General features: G+C 42.7%; 1 protein-coding gene across 1 annotated transcript in view; it reads right to left on the bottom strand.

Moving 5' to 3' along the window:
• arhgap22 (Rho GTPase activating protein 22) overlaps positions 1-13726 on the bottom strand; it is a 248890-nt gene that overhangs the window by 189298 nt on the left and 45866 nt on the right. The window contains exon 3 of the mRNA XM_033012859.1: positions 6858-6945. Coding sequence (XP_032868750.1) covers positions 6858-6945 — 88 coding nt within the window. The remainder of the gene's footprint in view (positions 1-6857; positions 6946-13726) is intronic.

Here is a 13726-nt window from a genome sequence, read left to right as displayed (position 1 = left end):
ACCTACGACCTACCTACGACCTCCTAAGACCTCGTGACAACCATGCTGCGAGTATAAGTCAAGGTCAAACTCGGCAGAGGCCGTGAATTAGGTCGTGAAAGTGGGACAGGCCCTTTACTGTAGTTTGCAAATTGTTGTTTATTTTTGGAGTTCCAGCTTCTTAAATGGCGAACATAACTAAAAAATATCAGAAATGTGAACGGGGTCAGCTTATTTAATGAGGCTGAAACTGTGAAACTCACGTGGCACGAAAATTGAGGGGCAAGACATTTTATGGAGAGTGTTCCTCATTTAATTGTTTGTCATCATTTTAATGATATTTTAAAGTTATATTGCTCAATTTCATGATGCCAGCTATGTGCAAATTTCCTTTATAAACAGAAACCTTTTGCAAAATGTTTGCACATGATGATAGTCCCTAATGAGAAGGGAGCAACTGGAGGTAGATAAAAATAAACAGCTTCAAAAGCACACATAGAATGGCCATTCTTTGCTACCCCACCATCCTTCATTCCTCCTTGTCTACATCAACATCTACATCAAGCTCTCCTCGAACATCAGTTGTTCCTCTTCTGCTGCCCATATTATTGCCCTTTGTACTTTGTTTAAACAAATGCTTTCCACCGAACCTCGGTACATGTGACAATAATAAACTAAACTAAAACTACATTAGGTCTATCATGCATCGTCCATCTTGAATTATCCTTCAGAAGGAAGTACGAAACCTTCCTATTTGTGCAGCCATTGTGGTGAAGGCTACCTGATAATGCTGTTGGGAAGATAGATATAGAGTGCTGGAGTAACTAAATGAGTCAGGCAGCATCTCTGGAGAAAAAGGATGGGTGACATTCGGGATGGGACCCTTCTTCAGACTGAAGAACTTTGGACTTCGAGTCTGAAGAAGGGTCACGACCTGAAACATCACCCATCTTTTCTCTCCAGAGACGCAGCCTAACCTGCTGAGTTACACCAGCACTTTGTGTCTGTCTTCGGTATGCTCCAGCATCTGCAGTTGCTTTCTACAAATGCTGTTGAGAAGTGAGTTGCAGAATTCTGATCCACTGATGATGGAAATTTGGTGGTACATTTCGAAGAGTGCGTGGGTGTGTTTTTTAGGATGGAGTTTGAAGCTCAACCTTAACATCCATATGCATTTGATCAGCGAGTCAGCTCTTTCCCAAGTGTCATCCCCGCCAACATCTGAATCTGTACCCCAAAAAAAAACATTTCACTGAAACTCGGTGCATGTGACAATATACTAAAACTAAACTCAAAAACTCAGAAAATCAAACAAATTGCAGACACTGGAAATCAGAAATAAAAACAGAAAAATGCTGAAAGCCTCGGCAGGCCAGGCAGCATCTGTAGAGGCAGGAGCAATCTACTGCTTTACTGCTTCTCCTTCCACAGATCTGCTGAGATTTTACAATATTTCACTGAGTCTTCATCTCAAGGCTAATCTCACCAATGTTCTCCCAAACATTCCCTCCAGCTTTAACATCCCAGCATTATCATTCCCAGGTCGCACAATAGTGCATTTATATTCTTCCGACATTCAGTCTCTACCTTTCCTGCCTCAGCGACCCACTGATTCTCTGTAGATTGACTTAAAAACACTCTCAGGAAGGAAAGAGCATTTCAAACTTTGAGCCAGCACTTTTATTTAATACCATACGGCTGATTCAGGGAGAAACTTCCCCTACTTTTGCATCATTTACCCTTATTCAAGACAACATAATGGACTTGAAAACTCATCTACAATCTTTAGTGGTGGAGAATTCCACATTTATACAGTAATTTATCAATTTCCTGCACAATAAATGCTTTATGGGAAATGTATAGTACATGAAATTGAGAACATTGGGAAATGTGTGTTGTTGACAGCCTGAAGCGGGGTCTCCACCTGAAACATCATCAATCCATGTTCTCCAGAGTAGCTGACAGAGTTACTCCAGCACTTTTTATCCTTATGTGCCATTGACATTTGGTACAATATTTCAATGGAGAGTGGTTCAGTATTACAGCAAAAAGTAGAATTGTAATGAAAGACACAGAGTCCAAAGAATTACATACACTTGGACAAAAATTGATAAATGGAATGTTTGTTTATGGGCGAACTTCCTTCATATGATTTCTGATTTCTCTCCTGAAGGCCTCATTTTATTTTTTAAATGATCTTGTATTTTTCGATCTCTCCACCCTTCCATATCCTCTTCACTTTTTAAGGTCTGAAGAAGGGTCTCGACCCAAAACTCCAGAGATGCTGTCTGACCCACTGAGTTACTCCAGCTTTTGTGTCCATCTGTAGTTCATTCTTACACATTTCGTCTGCTCCTCTATGAAATCTCTTCAAGGTTTGCTTGCTTTGGAGCAGTTCTGCTCCTCTCTCTGTCTGAAGAAGGGTCTCGACCCAAAGCTTCACATTCCTTTTCTCTCAAGATGCTATCTGACCCATTGAGTTCCTCCAGCTTTTTGTGCCTATCTTTACTTTTCAAATGCATGGTTCAGATCACGTTTCTGCAACCATCCTGTCTTTGAATCCTTCCAAGGCATTATTTCATCCTTAGATAGACACAAAATGCTGGAGTAACTCAGTGGGGCAGACAGCATCTCCGGAGAGAAGGAACGGGTGACGTTTCAGGTTGAGACCCCTCTTCAGACTGATGTCTGTGGAGAGGAAGATACATTGATAAGGTAAGCTCAGGAAGACTCGTGAAGATTTTACAACATGTTGAAAAATGTCCACGAGAGCCCCGAGTACTGGTGAGCGGCCATTACAGTAAATCACCGAGTTCGAATCAGGGCAAACTCGGGAGAACTGTTGAATGAACTCGTACAGTGGGACAGGGCTTTAAATTCTCATCCGCATCCCTACGCACAATGCCTCCATTAGTCTCCTTCTCACCAACCAACATGCCTCAAATGACACATTTTTCGGTTCTAATTTATTGTATCTCCTCCTCAATGTAAGGTGACCTGAGGTGACTAGAGCATAGTTGAGAAGTCTTTCTGCATGTGAGAAATAATATGATGAAATACATTGTACATATAGCTCTGATGGAAGTCTGGTTAAACAGAGGAAAGAGCATGATCTACAGCAGAAGTAATTGTAGATTTAAACTGCGGACAAAGTTAGGACAGCTTTATAAGTTCTTAGATAATGAATTAATTTTAATAGTAATATCAAGATAAAAAACATGATATAATTTACCAAAGGGTTGATGTATTGATTGGCGAGGAAACTAGAGTGGTAATTAATGGGTTGGGGGAAAATAAGGAGAGTATTTCTGGATTTAATACAATGCAGTAGAAAGCCAACACTGGTTCCATGTACAGTAATTACATTGGTTCTTCCCACTTTCCGTACTTCTCTGTACCTCTGCACGTTACATGCCGATAAACTAGCCTTTGTTTGATTTCTTCCTTCACTGAGGATAAATAATTTACTGCAGCTTATTAACTTGCCAGCTGGGAAGTGTGAATGGAACAGGAACATGCAAACTCCACACTGAGAGCGAGCGAGGTCAGGATTGAAGCCAGGTACCTGAGCTATGAGGAGAGGCACTAAACACCATGCCGCCCTAAGAAGCCACAATTGGTTGAATATCATTAACTATCATTTACCTTACCTTTTACATACTCCTTGCCATTATACCCCATTATCAGGATATAATATAAAAGAGAAAAACAGTGTGCATTGATTGTCCCAACTATAAATAGCCTGATTTAATGGCTGCATTTGCTGTGGTTTCTATGGTATATTTAGTGCAACAAGATATTTCCTCTGTGCATGATGTGCAGCATAATCATAAATCCATTTTTAAAATGTTTACCATTTGGCTACAAAAAGGAATGGGGAAAATTGCTTTGATGGCTCACAAGAATGTTAAGTGCTTCTGAGCGCAGTTTCGTAATATCATTAGAAGATGCAGTGCACGAGACAGAGTCAGACACTGGCCTATATTGAGCAACCCTTGAAATGAATCATACTCGAGCAGCCTCTGCCTGGTAAATGCTCCTTTGGACCTTTCAGTTCCATTGCGTGACACTCTAATTAGGGTCACGACAGGAATAAACGCAACAAAGTCCACCCTGCCAGATAGTCAGTGAATAGAATCTTTGCATAATCATCATTGTGCTGCCCTCTCGGGTAAAGGGGCCGTCTTCGATAAGGCTCGTCGCTGAATTAAATTATAGGAATCTGATACAAAGCGTTTCCATGAATCAAGATTAACTTCATTAGTTTGCCCAGACATCTTTCTTATTACGGTTTGGTCTCCGTGCTGAGAGTGCAGCAATCAAATAAGTAGACAGCAGAGGCTATGCAGTCTGTAATAGCAACGCCGACAGCTTAATAACCTCAATTGGTGCACCAGTTAGTGACCAGAGTTAGTGCCAGTGGATGATAGCACCCCAGGGGATTGGGCTACAGCTGACTGGAACAACCTGCCACAGAAGATATTCTACTTCAAGCCAATCGAGTGGACAACTAGAATTCACCAAGGAAGTGATTACACTTCCTTACTTAAGATTAAATTTCATTTCCTCGCCTCCAGCTTTTTTAATAGAGGAGACTTTAGACCTAGAGATACAGCGTGGAAACATATTTGTCAGTCCACTGAGTCCACGCCGACCAGCGATCACCCCGTACACTCACACTAGTCTGCACTTTAGGGACAATTTACAGAAGCCAATTAACCTCCCAACTTGTATGTCTTTGGAATATGTGAGGAAACTGGATCACCCGGAGAAAACCCACGTGGTCACAGGGAGAACGTACAATCTCCGTACAGCCAGCCTTGTAAATCTTTCCGATCCATGTATCTGTCCAAACGTCTTTTAACTATAATAATAATAATAATAAATTTTATTTATGGGCGCCTTTCAAGAGTCTCAAGGACACCTTACAAAAATTTAGCAAGTAGAGGAAAAACATGTAAGCGGAATGAAATAAATAGTAGAGACATGACTAATACACAAATTAAAGACAGAATTCAATTCAAAACACAATATGAGGCAATTCAAGCACAGATGAAAAGGGAGGGGGACGTGGGGCTAAGGATAGGCAGAGGTGAAGAGATGGGTCTTGAGGCGGGACTGGAAGATGGTGAGGGACATGGAATTGCGGATCAGTTGGGGGAGGGAGTTCCAGAGCCTGGGAGCTGCCCTGGAGAAGGCTCTGTCCCTAAAACTGCGGAGGTTGGATTTGTGGATGGAGAGGAGACCAGCTGATGTGGATCTGAGGGACCGTGAGGGTTGGTAGGGGGAGAGGAGGTCAGTGAGATATGGGGGAGGGCTTTGTAGGTGAGGACCAGGATTTTGTAGGTGATCCGGTGGGAGATGGGAAGCCAGTGAAGTTGTTTGAGGACTGGAGTAATGTGATGCCAGGATTTGGTGTGGGTGATGAGTCGGGTGGCTGCGTTCTGGACCAGTTGGAGTCGGTTGATGTAGGTGGAGCTGATGCCAAGGAGAAGTTAGTTGCAGTAGTCCAGTCGGGAGGAGATGAAGGCATGGATGAGTCTTTCAGCAGCGAGAGGTGTGAGAGAGGGTCTGATTTTGGCGATGTTGCGGAGGTGAAAGAAGGAGGTTTTAATGACATGGCGGATGTGAGGCTCAAGGGAGAGGGTGGAGTCAAAGATCACGCCAAGGTTGCGGGCCTGGGGAGATGGGGAGACAGTGGTGCCGTCGATGGTGAGAGTGGGGTTATTGATTTTGCTGAGTGTGGATTTGGAGCCTATGAGGAGGAATTCTGTTATATTATTATATATTATATATTATTATTATAACTATTGTTATAATACCTGCCTCAATTATCCACTCTGGCAGCTTGTTCCATATACCCTGTGTGAAAAAGTTGCCCTTCAGGTTCCTATTACATCTTTTCCCTCCCACCTTAAACCAATGTTTTTTATTCTCCTAATCTTGATAAAAGACTGTGCATCACACAGAATAAATATTCTTTTCGTAGTCTTATACACCTTTATAAGATCACCCCCTCATCCTCCTGTGCTTCAGGGAATAAAATGCTCGGCTGCCCAATCTCTCCCTATAGTTCAGGCCCTCAAGTCCTGGCAACATCCTTGTACATTTTCCCTGCACTCTATCCAGCTCAACAACATCCTTCCTATAGCAAGGGGACCAAAGCTGTACTCAGTTCTCCAATAGCGGCCTCACCAATGACTTGTACAGCTGTAACATAACATCCCAACTTCTATACTCAATACCCTGACTGATGAAGGCCAATGTGCCAAAAGTCTTCTTGATAACCACCCTGTCGACCTGTGAGGTCACTTTCAAGGGACCATGCACCTCCACACCCAGCTCTGCTCAAAACCACTCCCCAGGGGCCCACCATTAACTGGGACACTCTTGCTCATTCTCCAAACAGTCGGAGAAAAAAAGATGATGAAGGTGGAACAGATATTTGGAGGAATTGCCACCAATATCTTTAATTCACTGATGGTAAAAAATTGATTTGGAATAAATGTGAAAGCAGGTTTCTGTCTGACAAAGAAAGTATAAATGACTCGAGATCACAAAAGGAGAATTTAAAATTATATTCTGGCACAGTAATATGATGTAAGTGACTGTGAATACACTTAATATACCTAACATAAAGTAAGTATCACCATTCAAAGCAAATGATCCATTATGTTGAAAACTGGAGATCCATTTCCATAGGGTGATATTCAATGCATAAGATCACACTTAAGAGATGGTTCACTGATGACAAAGTGATCTGATGGTAACATTAAGATCATGCCAGGAAAAGAACATGTAAAATGAACCATGACATTGAAGGACCTTTCACCTCAACTACGGACAGAGAAACAGAGCAACAGGTTCAATGTTCTTACCCGGGACGATCTCAAACAGGTGTTTGCTGGACTCCTCAGGGTTTGCTGCAAACTCATTCACTTGACTCCCTTGCAGTTGGATAGAACCCTATGGATAAAAAGAGACTACATTAGCAAGATGATACGACACAATAGAACTTTATTTATCCCAGGAGGGAAATTGATCTGCCAACATTCATAAAACACAAAATACTTGAAGCATGAAAGGAAAGTGAAGAGTGGAAAGGATTGGGGATGTGCAAAGATTGGGGGGGGATGGGGTGGGTAGGGAGTCAGTCTACCCCACGACATAAGGGGGAGGAGTTGTACAGTTAGCCACAGGGAAGAAGGATCTCCTGTGCTGCATCTTGGTGGAATCAGTCTGTTGCTGAAGGTCTCCTCCTCCCCTCCAAGACCACCTCCCATGAACCCAACTCCGCCCCCAGGACAGAGCCAGCCCTCCTGATGAGTTTGTTAATCCTACTGGCGTCCACCGCCTTCGCCCTGCTGCCCCAACACAGGGCAGTGAAGAAGATGGCACTGGCTGCCACCGATTGGTAGAACATCTGCAGCATCTAACTGCAGATGTTGAAGGAGCGGAGCCTTCTCAGAAAGTACCGCCGGCTCTGTCCCTTCTTGTACACGGCCTCAGCGAGTACACTCCAAGGTATTTGTACTCCCTGGTAAACTGCACATCCACACCATTGATGGAGACAGGGGACAGGGGTGTTCCTCTCCTCCTAAAGTCCACCACTAACTCTGACAATACAAGATCAAATACGTTGACTTTAATCAAACTGAATTTCAGAGTTCAAAGTATATGTGCTACTAACTCAGCACACTCTATTTGAAAAGGATTACTGCAATTGGAAAGACAAATTAGAAAGATGCTTTACATAGAATCCAATGAAAGAAAATTAGGTTAGGATATTAGCTAATGTGTCACTTCAGGAGAAGGCAGACAGGAATTTTAAGTGGATCCCCATGCTATTGGCACAGTAATATACACAAAGACTAAACATTTCCTAAATGACGCCTGCACTCAGGCGATTAAACATGTTCTGTACAATGAGTGGGAATAACACAGACAGCCATTATTAAATGCCTGGAGTCTTAGTACTGGGGGCGAATTGCTAATATCTAAGAAGATGCACGATTGAAATTGAGTTTAGTTTCTCTGCTACAAATACTAACAATTCTGTTTTAATCCAGGTGCATTTTCTCATATGTCTGACAAAGAGTATGAGCGATAAATGTTATATTTTGCCATAAAGAAGTCAGGCAACACTTATATGAATCACACTTCAGATTTTGGATTTCTACAGTTTACCAGCTATTTTTTATCTCTAAATAAAAGACAGAAATTCCTGCAATAACAACCCAGTCGACTGCCAGGCCAACGGGTCTTTTAGGCCAAGACAAGACTAGATACTGTTAAGAACTTGAAACTTACAGAGCACAAGATGGCGCTGAAACATGGTAACTCCTTGTGTAGGAAGGGACTGCGGATGCTGGTTTAAACCAAGATAGATACAAAAAACTGGAGTAACTCAACAGGTCGGAGAGCATCTCTGGAGAAAAGGAATAGGTGACGTTTCGGGTCGAAACCCTTCTTTGGACACCTTATACTGCCTCGGTGAAGTCTACTATTCTTACACTACAATCGTTACACCTTTACACCTATTTCTGATTGTGCATATGTATAGTGTGATTTTATTGAATTGTTTTCAAAACAAAGAATTTCACTTTATCTCGGTACAAGTGCCATTGAAATGTACTGTTCTATATTCTGTGTGTGTATAATCTTGTGCTTTATTTCTTTAGACACATCTTATTCTGATACAATATGGAATGTAATACATGTGTAATGAATGGAACGGCCCTACCATTGCAGAAAAGAAGATTTAAAATATTTTTTTTTTGTGTGTTTCTACTTGACTGGTTTTCTCTGAGAGTCAGGCTGGATGCCAGGTCTGTTCAACCTTGCCAAACCCTTCACACTGCCGGCAAGATTACCAGTTATTCAATCATGCGTTTTGCCTGGGCCTGACCTGCTGAGGGTGCTCAGTATTGAGTGCCTTTATTGCAGTTTTCCAGCATCTGCAGTTTACAATGTTTAATTAGATAGTCGATCTTTTGAGCTTGACCAACATTTAGAGATAAGTCATACAGATGGATGAGCTGTGCATACAAGCTGTCGAAACAAGGAACTGCAGACGCTGGTTCACGCATAGGGACACAAAGTGCTGGAGTAACTCAGTGGGTCAGGCAGCATCTCTGGAGAACATGGATAGGTGACGTTTTGGGCTGTGACCCTTCTTCAGACTGATTGTCAGGGTTGGGGGCAAAATAAATGACTGTCCAAACACTCCCTATAGCTAATACCCCCCTGATCCAGGCATCATTCTGGTAAACCTCCTCTGCACCCTTTCCAAAGCCTCTACATCCTTCCTGTAATGGGGCGACCAGAACGTGCATGTAATACTCCAAATGTGGCCAAACAAAAGTCCGATAAAGCTGCATCTTGATTTCCTGACTCTTACATTCAATGCCCCGAACAGTGAAGGCAAATAAACCATCTGTCTTCTTTACCACTGTTTTGCCACTTTTAATTATGGACTTGGAATACAAAATCCCTTTTACATCAAGTTGAAGGGTCTTGCCATTAATTGTATATTTTCCCGTTCATTATTTCCTCCAAATGTGCAACACCTCACACTTGCATGGATTAAACCTCATCTGCTATTTCTCCGTCCATTTCTTAAGCTGAACTCTATCCTGCTCTGCGCTTTGACACCCTTCCCCACAGTCTGTGACCCCAGCAATCTAGGTAACATCCGCAAACCTACCAACCAAGCTGTCTCCGTTTATGTTCAAGTCAGTAATATACATTACAACTAACAGAGGTCCCAGCGAATACCCTGTGGAACTCCACTAGTCACAGACCTCGTGCCTGAATATTGTCCTTCCACCATATCAGTAAGCCAGCTCTGAATCCATACAATCACTTCACTGTTAATCCTGTGGATCTTCTGGATCAGTCTAATATACGGGACTATAGCAAATATCTTACTGAAATCCATGTAGACAACATCCACCGGCCTTCCCACATTGATTACTTTTGTCACCTCTTCAAAATGCACGTTCAGGTTGGTAATGAATTAATTTAAAATTAATTCTTGGAATAAATGTATCCAGTTGCTTGTTGAATATTGAACTATTCAAGCTGATTATATGCTGAATTTTAAAGCATTGAAGATGACCATGAACTTCCAAAAAATTACTTTTCACCAACATGACATTCGTTTTCATAATATCTTAATAGGTTACTAGCTTATGCATTGAAGTGTGATTTTTCCTGATGGCAAAAGATAAAGATCATTTGTCATCTTTAAATGTGGTACCACATGGAATGCAAGAGGTAGCCCTGTTGAGGTCTGTTCCTTGGGTAGCCTGAAAGCAAGGGGCCAGAGTCTGACACGGCTTGAGACAGAGATTGTATCTGAGACTTTATTAGTACACCAGCTTGGCAGAGTGTGTAAAGTTGAAAAAAGCCGTGGAAGATGGAGTTCAGGCTTTGAAGTGGTTTGGATTTTATCCTGATGAAAGTTATTAAGCCGGAACGAATGGAAAGTAGTTGCATTTGCTGGATGAGGTAGAGAACAAAGAAACGGAATCAGCTTTTCCCTTGTGTGGGGCACATTACAAATGTGCTTCTACCTTCCCTCGTGAGAAACTTGTCAAATATGATCCCTGTATATATAGACTCCGCTGTCCAGTTCAGTTTAGTTAATGTCACGTGTACTGAGGTACAGTGAATAGCTTTATCGTCTGTCCAAACTCTATCACTCTTGTTCATATATCCTACCATTAGCAGAGTGAATTAATTTACCAGGATGAGGAAGACATGCTTTGGGAAAATATCCAAGTATCAGGTTTAGAATTATTTGTGGGTTACCAAAGCTAATTGCCGTTTGCCTTAATAATGTCTTTATTTATATAGCACATTTTTAGTCAACTTGCATTGACCCCAAAGTGCTTCACATAATTACATCCACACACACAGGCAAAGGTGGGTGAAGTGTCTTGCCCAAGGACACACACAGTCAAAGGTGGGTGAAGTGTCTTGCCCAAGGACACAACGACAGTATGCACTCCAAGCGGGATTCGAACCAGCTACCTTCCGGTTGCCAGCCGAACACTTAGCCCATTGTGCCATCTGTCGTCCACACTTTGTCTTTATACTTTGTACGTTTTCATGTATATGTACAGGCTGAAGAAGGGTCTCGTTAACCGAAACGTCTCCCGTTCTATCTCGCTGCCTGTCCCGCTGAGTTACTCCAGTTTTGTCTATCTTAAACCAGCGTCCGCAGTTCTTTCAAGTGTCTGTACGCATCTTTGCAGCAACAGCATAGAAATTACATAGGTTGCTAGTTATAGATAGCAGAGTCAATCACCCTGAGGTCACTATCGCTGGCATGTTCTTTTGGATATATATATTTAAACCAAGAATATTAAGTCCCAAAAAAACGCATTATGCACACACTAAATAATAGAGGTAATGGTAAGAATGGAGGAGCCTTGACAATTAGATGCTCCAAATGATACTAAATCCATTAAAACTAAAAACACTTTAAGTGAACAGACAGCTACTAACATTTTCTATTCCTCATGGAAAAGCTGAGCTGTTTTAGTCAAAGGTCTGAAGAAGGGTCTCGACCCGAAACATCACCCAATCCTTCTCTCCAGAGATGCTGCCTGGCCCGCTGAGTTACTCCAGCGTTTTATGTCTATCTTTAGTCAAAGGTTAGTGGGAAACAGACAGGTGTATGAGGGGAAATAAAATGTGCACAAGAAATGATTATGGTTTGAAGCACGGGGTTGTGGAAACAGCTTCAGTAACAACTGTCGAGTGGAACGCAGGTTAATACTTAGAAAGAAAAGCAAATGCCAGACAATGAGCAAAGAGCAAGAGTAGGAATGTGGGGGTGACTGGATTGTGCTTTCAAAAGGCCTGCGCAGCACAGTCGGTTAAAAAGTTTGTATCAGTATGCTGTAACGTTCTGCACTGTGTCACTCTGTTCTCCATCCTTCTCAGCTGCATCTCTCTGTGCTCTGTCACTGTGTGCTCTATCATTATGTGCTCTATCACTGTGTGCTCTATCACTGTGTGCTCTATCACTGTGTGCTCTATCACTGTGTGCTCTATCACTGTGTGCTCTATCACTGTGTGCTCTATCACTGTGTGCTCTATCATTGTGTGCTCTATCACTGTGTGCTCTATCACTGTGTGCTCTATCAGTGTACTCTATCACTGTGTGCTCTATCATTGTGTGCTCTATCATTGTGTGCTCTATCACTGTGTGCTCTATCACTGTGTGCTCTATCTCTGCATGCTCTATCTCTGTGTGCTCTATCACTGTGTGCTCTATCACTGTGTGCTCTATCACTGTGTGCTCTATCTCTGCATGCTCTATCTCTGTGTGCTCTATCACTGTGTGCTCTATCACTATGTGTTCTAACACTGTGTGCTCTATCTCTGTGCTCTATCTCTTTGTGTATCACTGTGTGCTCTATCACTGTGTGCTCTATCACTGTGTGCTCTGTCACTGTGTGCTCTATCTCTGTGTGCTCTATCTCTGCGTGCTCTATCACTGTGTGCTCTATCACTGTGTGCTCTATCACTGTGTGCTCTATCACTGTGTGCTCTATCACTGTGTGCTCTATCACTGTGTGCTCTATCACTGTGTGCTCTATCACTGTGTGCTCTATCACTGTGTGCTCTATCACTGTGTGCTCTATCACTGTGTGCTCTATCTCTGTGTGCTCTATCTCTGCGTGCTCTATCACTGTGTGCTCTATCACTGTGTGCTCTATCACTGTGTGCTCTATCTCTGCGTGCTCTATCACTGTGTGCTCTATCACTGTGTGCTCTATCACTGTGTGCTCTATCACTGTGTGCTCTATCACTGTGTGCTCTATCACTGTGTGCTCTGTCACTGTGTGCTCTATCTCTGTGTGCTCTATCTCTGTGTGCTCTATCTCTGCGTGCTCTATCACTGTGTGCTCTATCACTGTGTGCTCTATCACTGTGTGCTCTATCACTGTGTGCTCTATCACTGTGTGCTCTATCACTGTGTGCTCTATCTCTGCGTGCTCTATCACTGTGTGCTCTATCACTGTGTGCTCTATCACTGTGTGCTCTATCACTGTGTGCTCTATCACTGTGTGCTCTATCACTGTGTGCTCTGTCACTGTGTGCTCTATCTCTGTGTGCTCTATCTCTGTGTGCTCTATCTCTGTGTGCTCTATCACTGTGTGCTCTATCACTGTGTGCTCTATCACTGTGTGCTCTATCACTGTGTGCTCTATCACTGTGTGCTCTATCACTGTGTGCTCTATCACTGTGTACTCTATCACTGTGTGCTCTATCTCGATGTGCTCTATCACTGTGTGCTCTATCTCTGCGTGCTCTATCACTGTGTGCTCTACTATGTGTTCTAACACTGTGTGCTCTATCTCTGTGCTCTATCTCTTTGTGTATCACTGTGTGCTCTATCACTGTGTGCTCTATCACTGTGTGCTCTATCACTGTGCTTTATCACTGTGTGCTCTATCACTGTGTGCTCTATCACTGTGTGCTCTATCACTGTGTGCTCTATCACTGTGTGCTCTATCACTGTGTGCTCTATCACTGTGTGCTCTATCACTGTGTGCTCTATCACTGTGTGCTCTATCACTGTGTGCTCTATCACTGTGTGCTCTATCACTGTGCTCTATCACTGTGTGCTCTATCTCTGCGTGCTCTATCACTGTGTGCTCTATCACTGTGTGCTCTATCACTGTGTGCTCTATCACTGTGTGCTCTATCTGTGTGCTCTATCACTGTG

The sequence above is a fragment of the Amblyraja radiata genome, chromosome 37, assembly GCF_010909765.2.
Source record: "Amblyraja radiata isolate CabotCenter1 chromosome 37, sAmbRad1.1.pri, whole genome shotgun sequence".
In the NCBI taxonomy this organism is placed as follows: domain Eukaryota; kingdom Metazoa; phylum Chordata; class Chondrichthyes; order Rajiformes; family Rajidae; genus Amblyraja; species Amblyraja radiata.
Note: the sequence above shows the minus strand (reverse complement) of the source record. Positions and strands in the feature narration are given on the sequence as shown.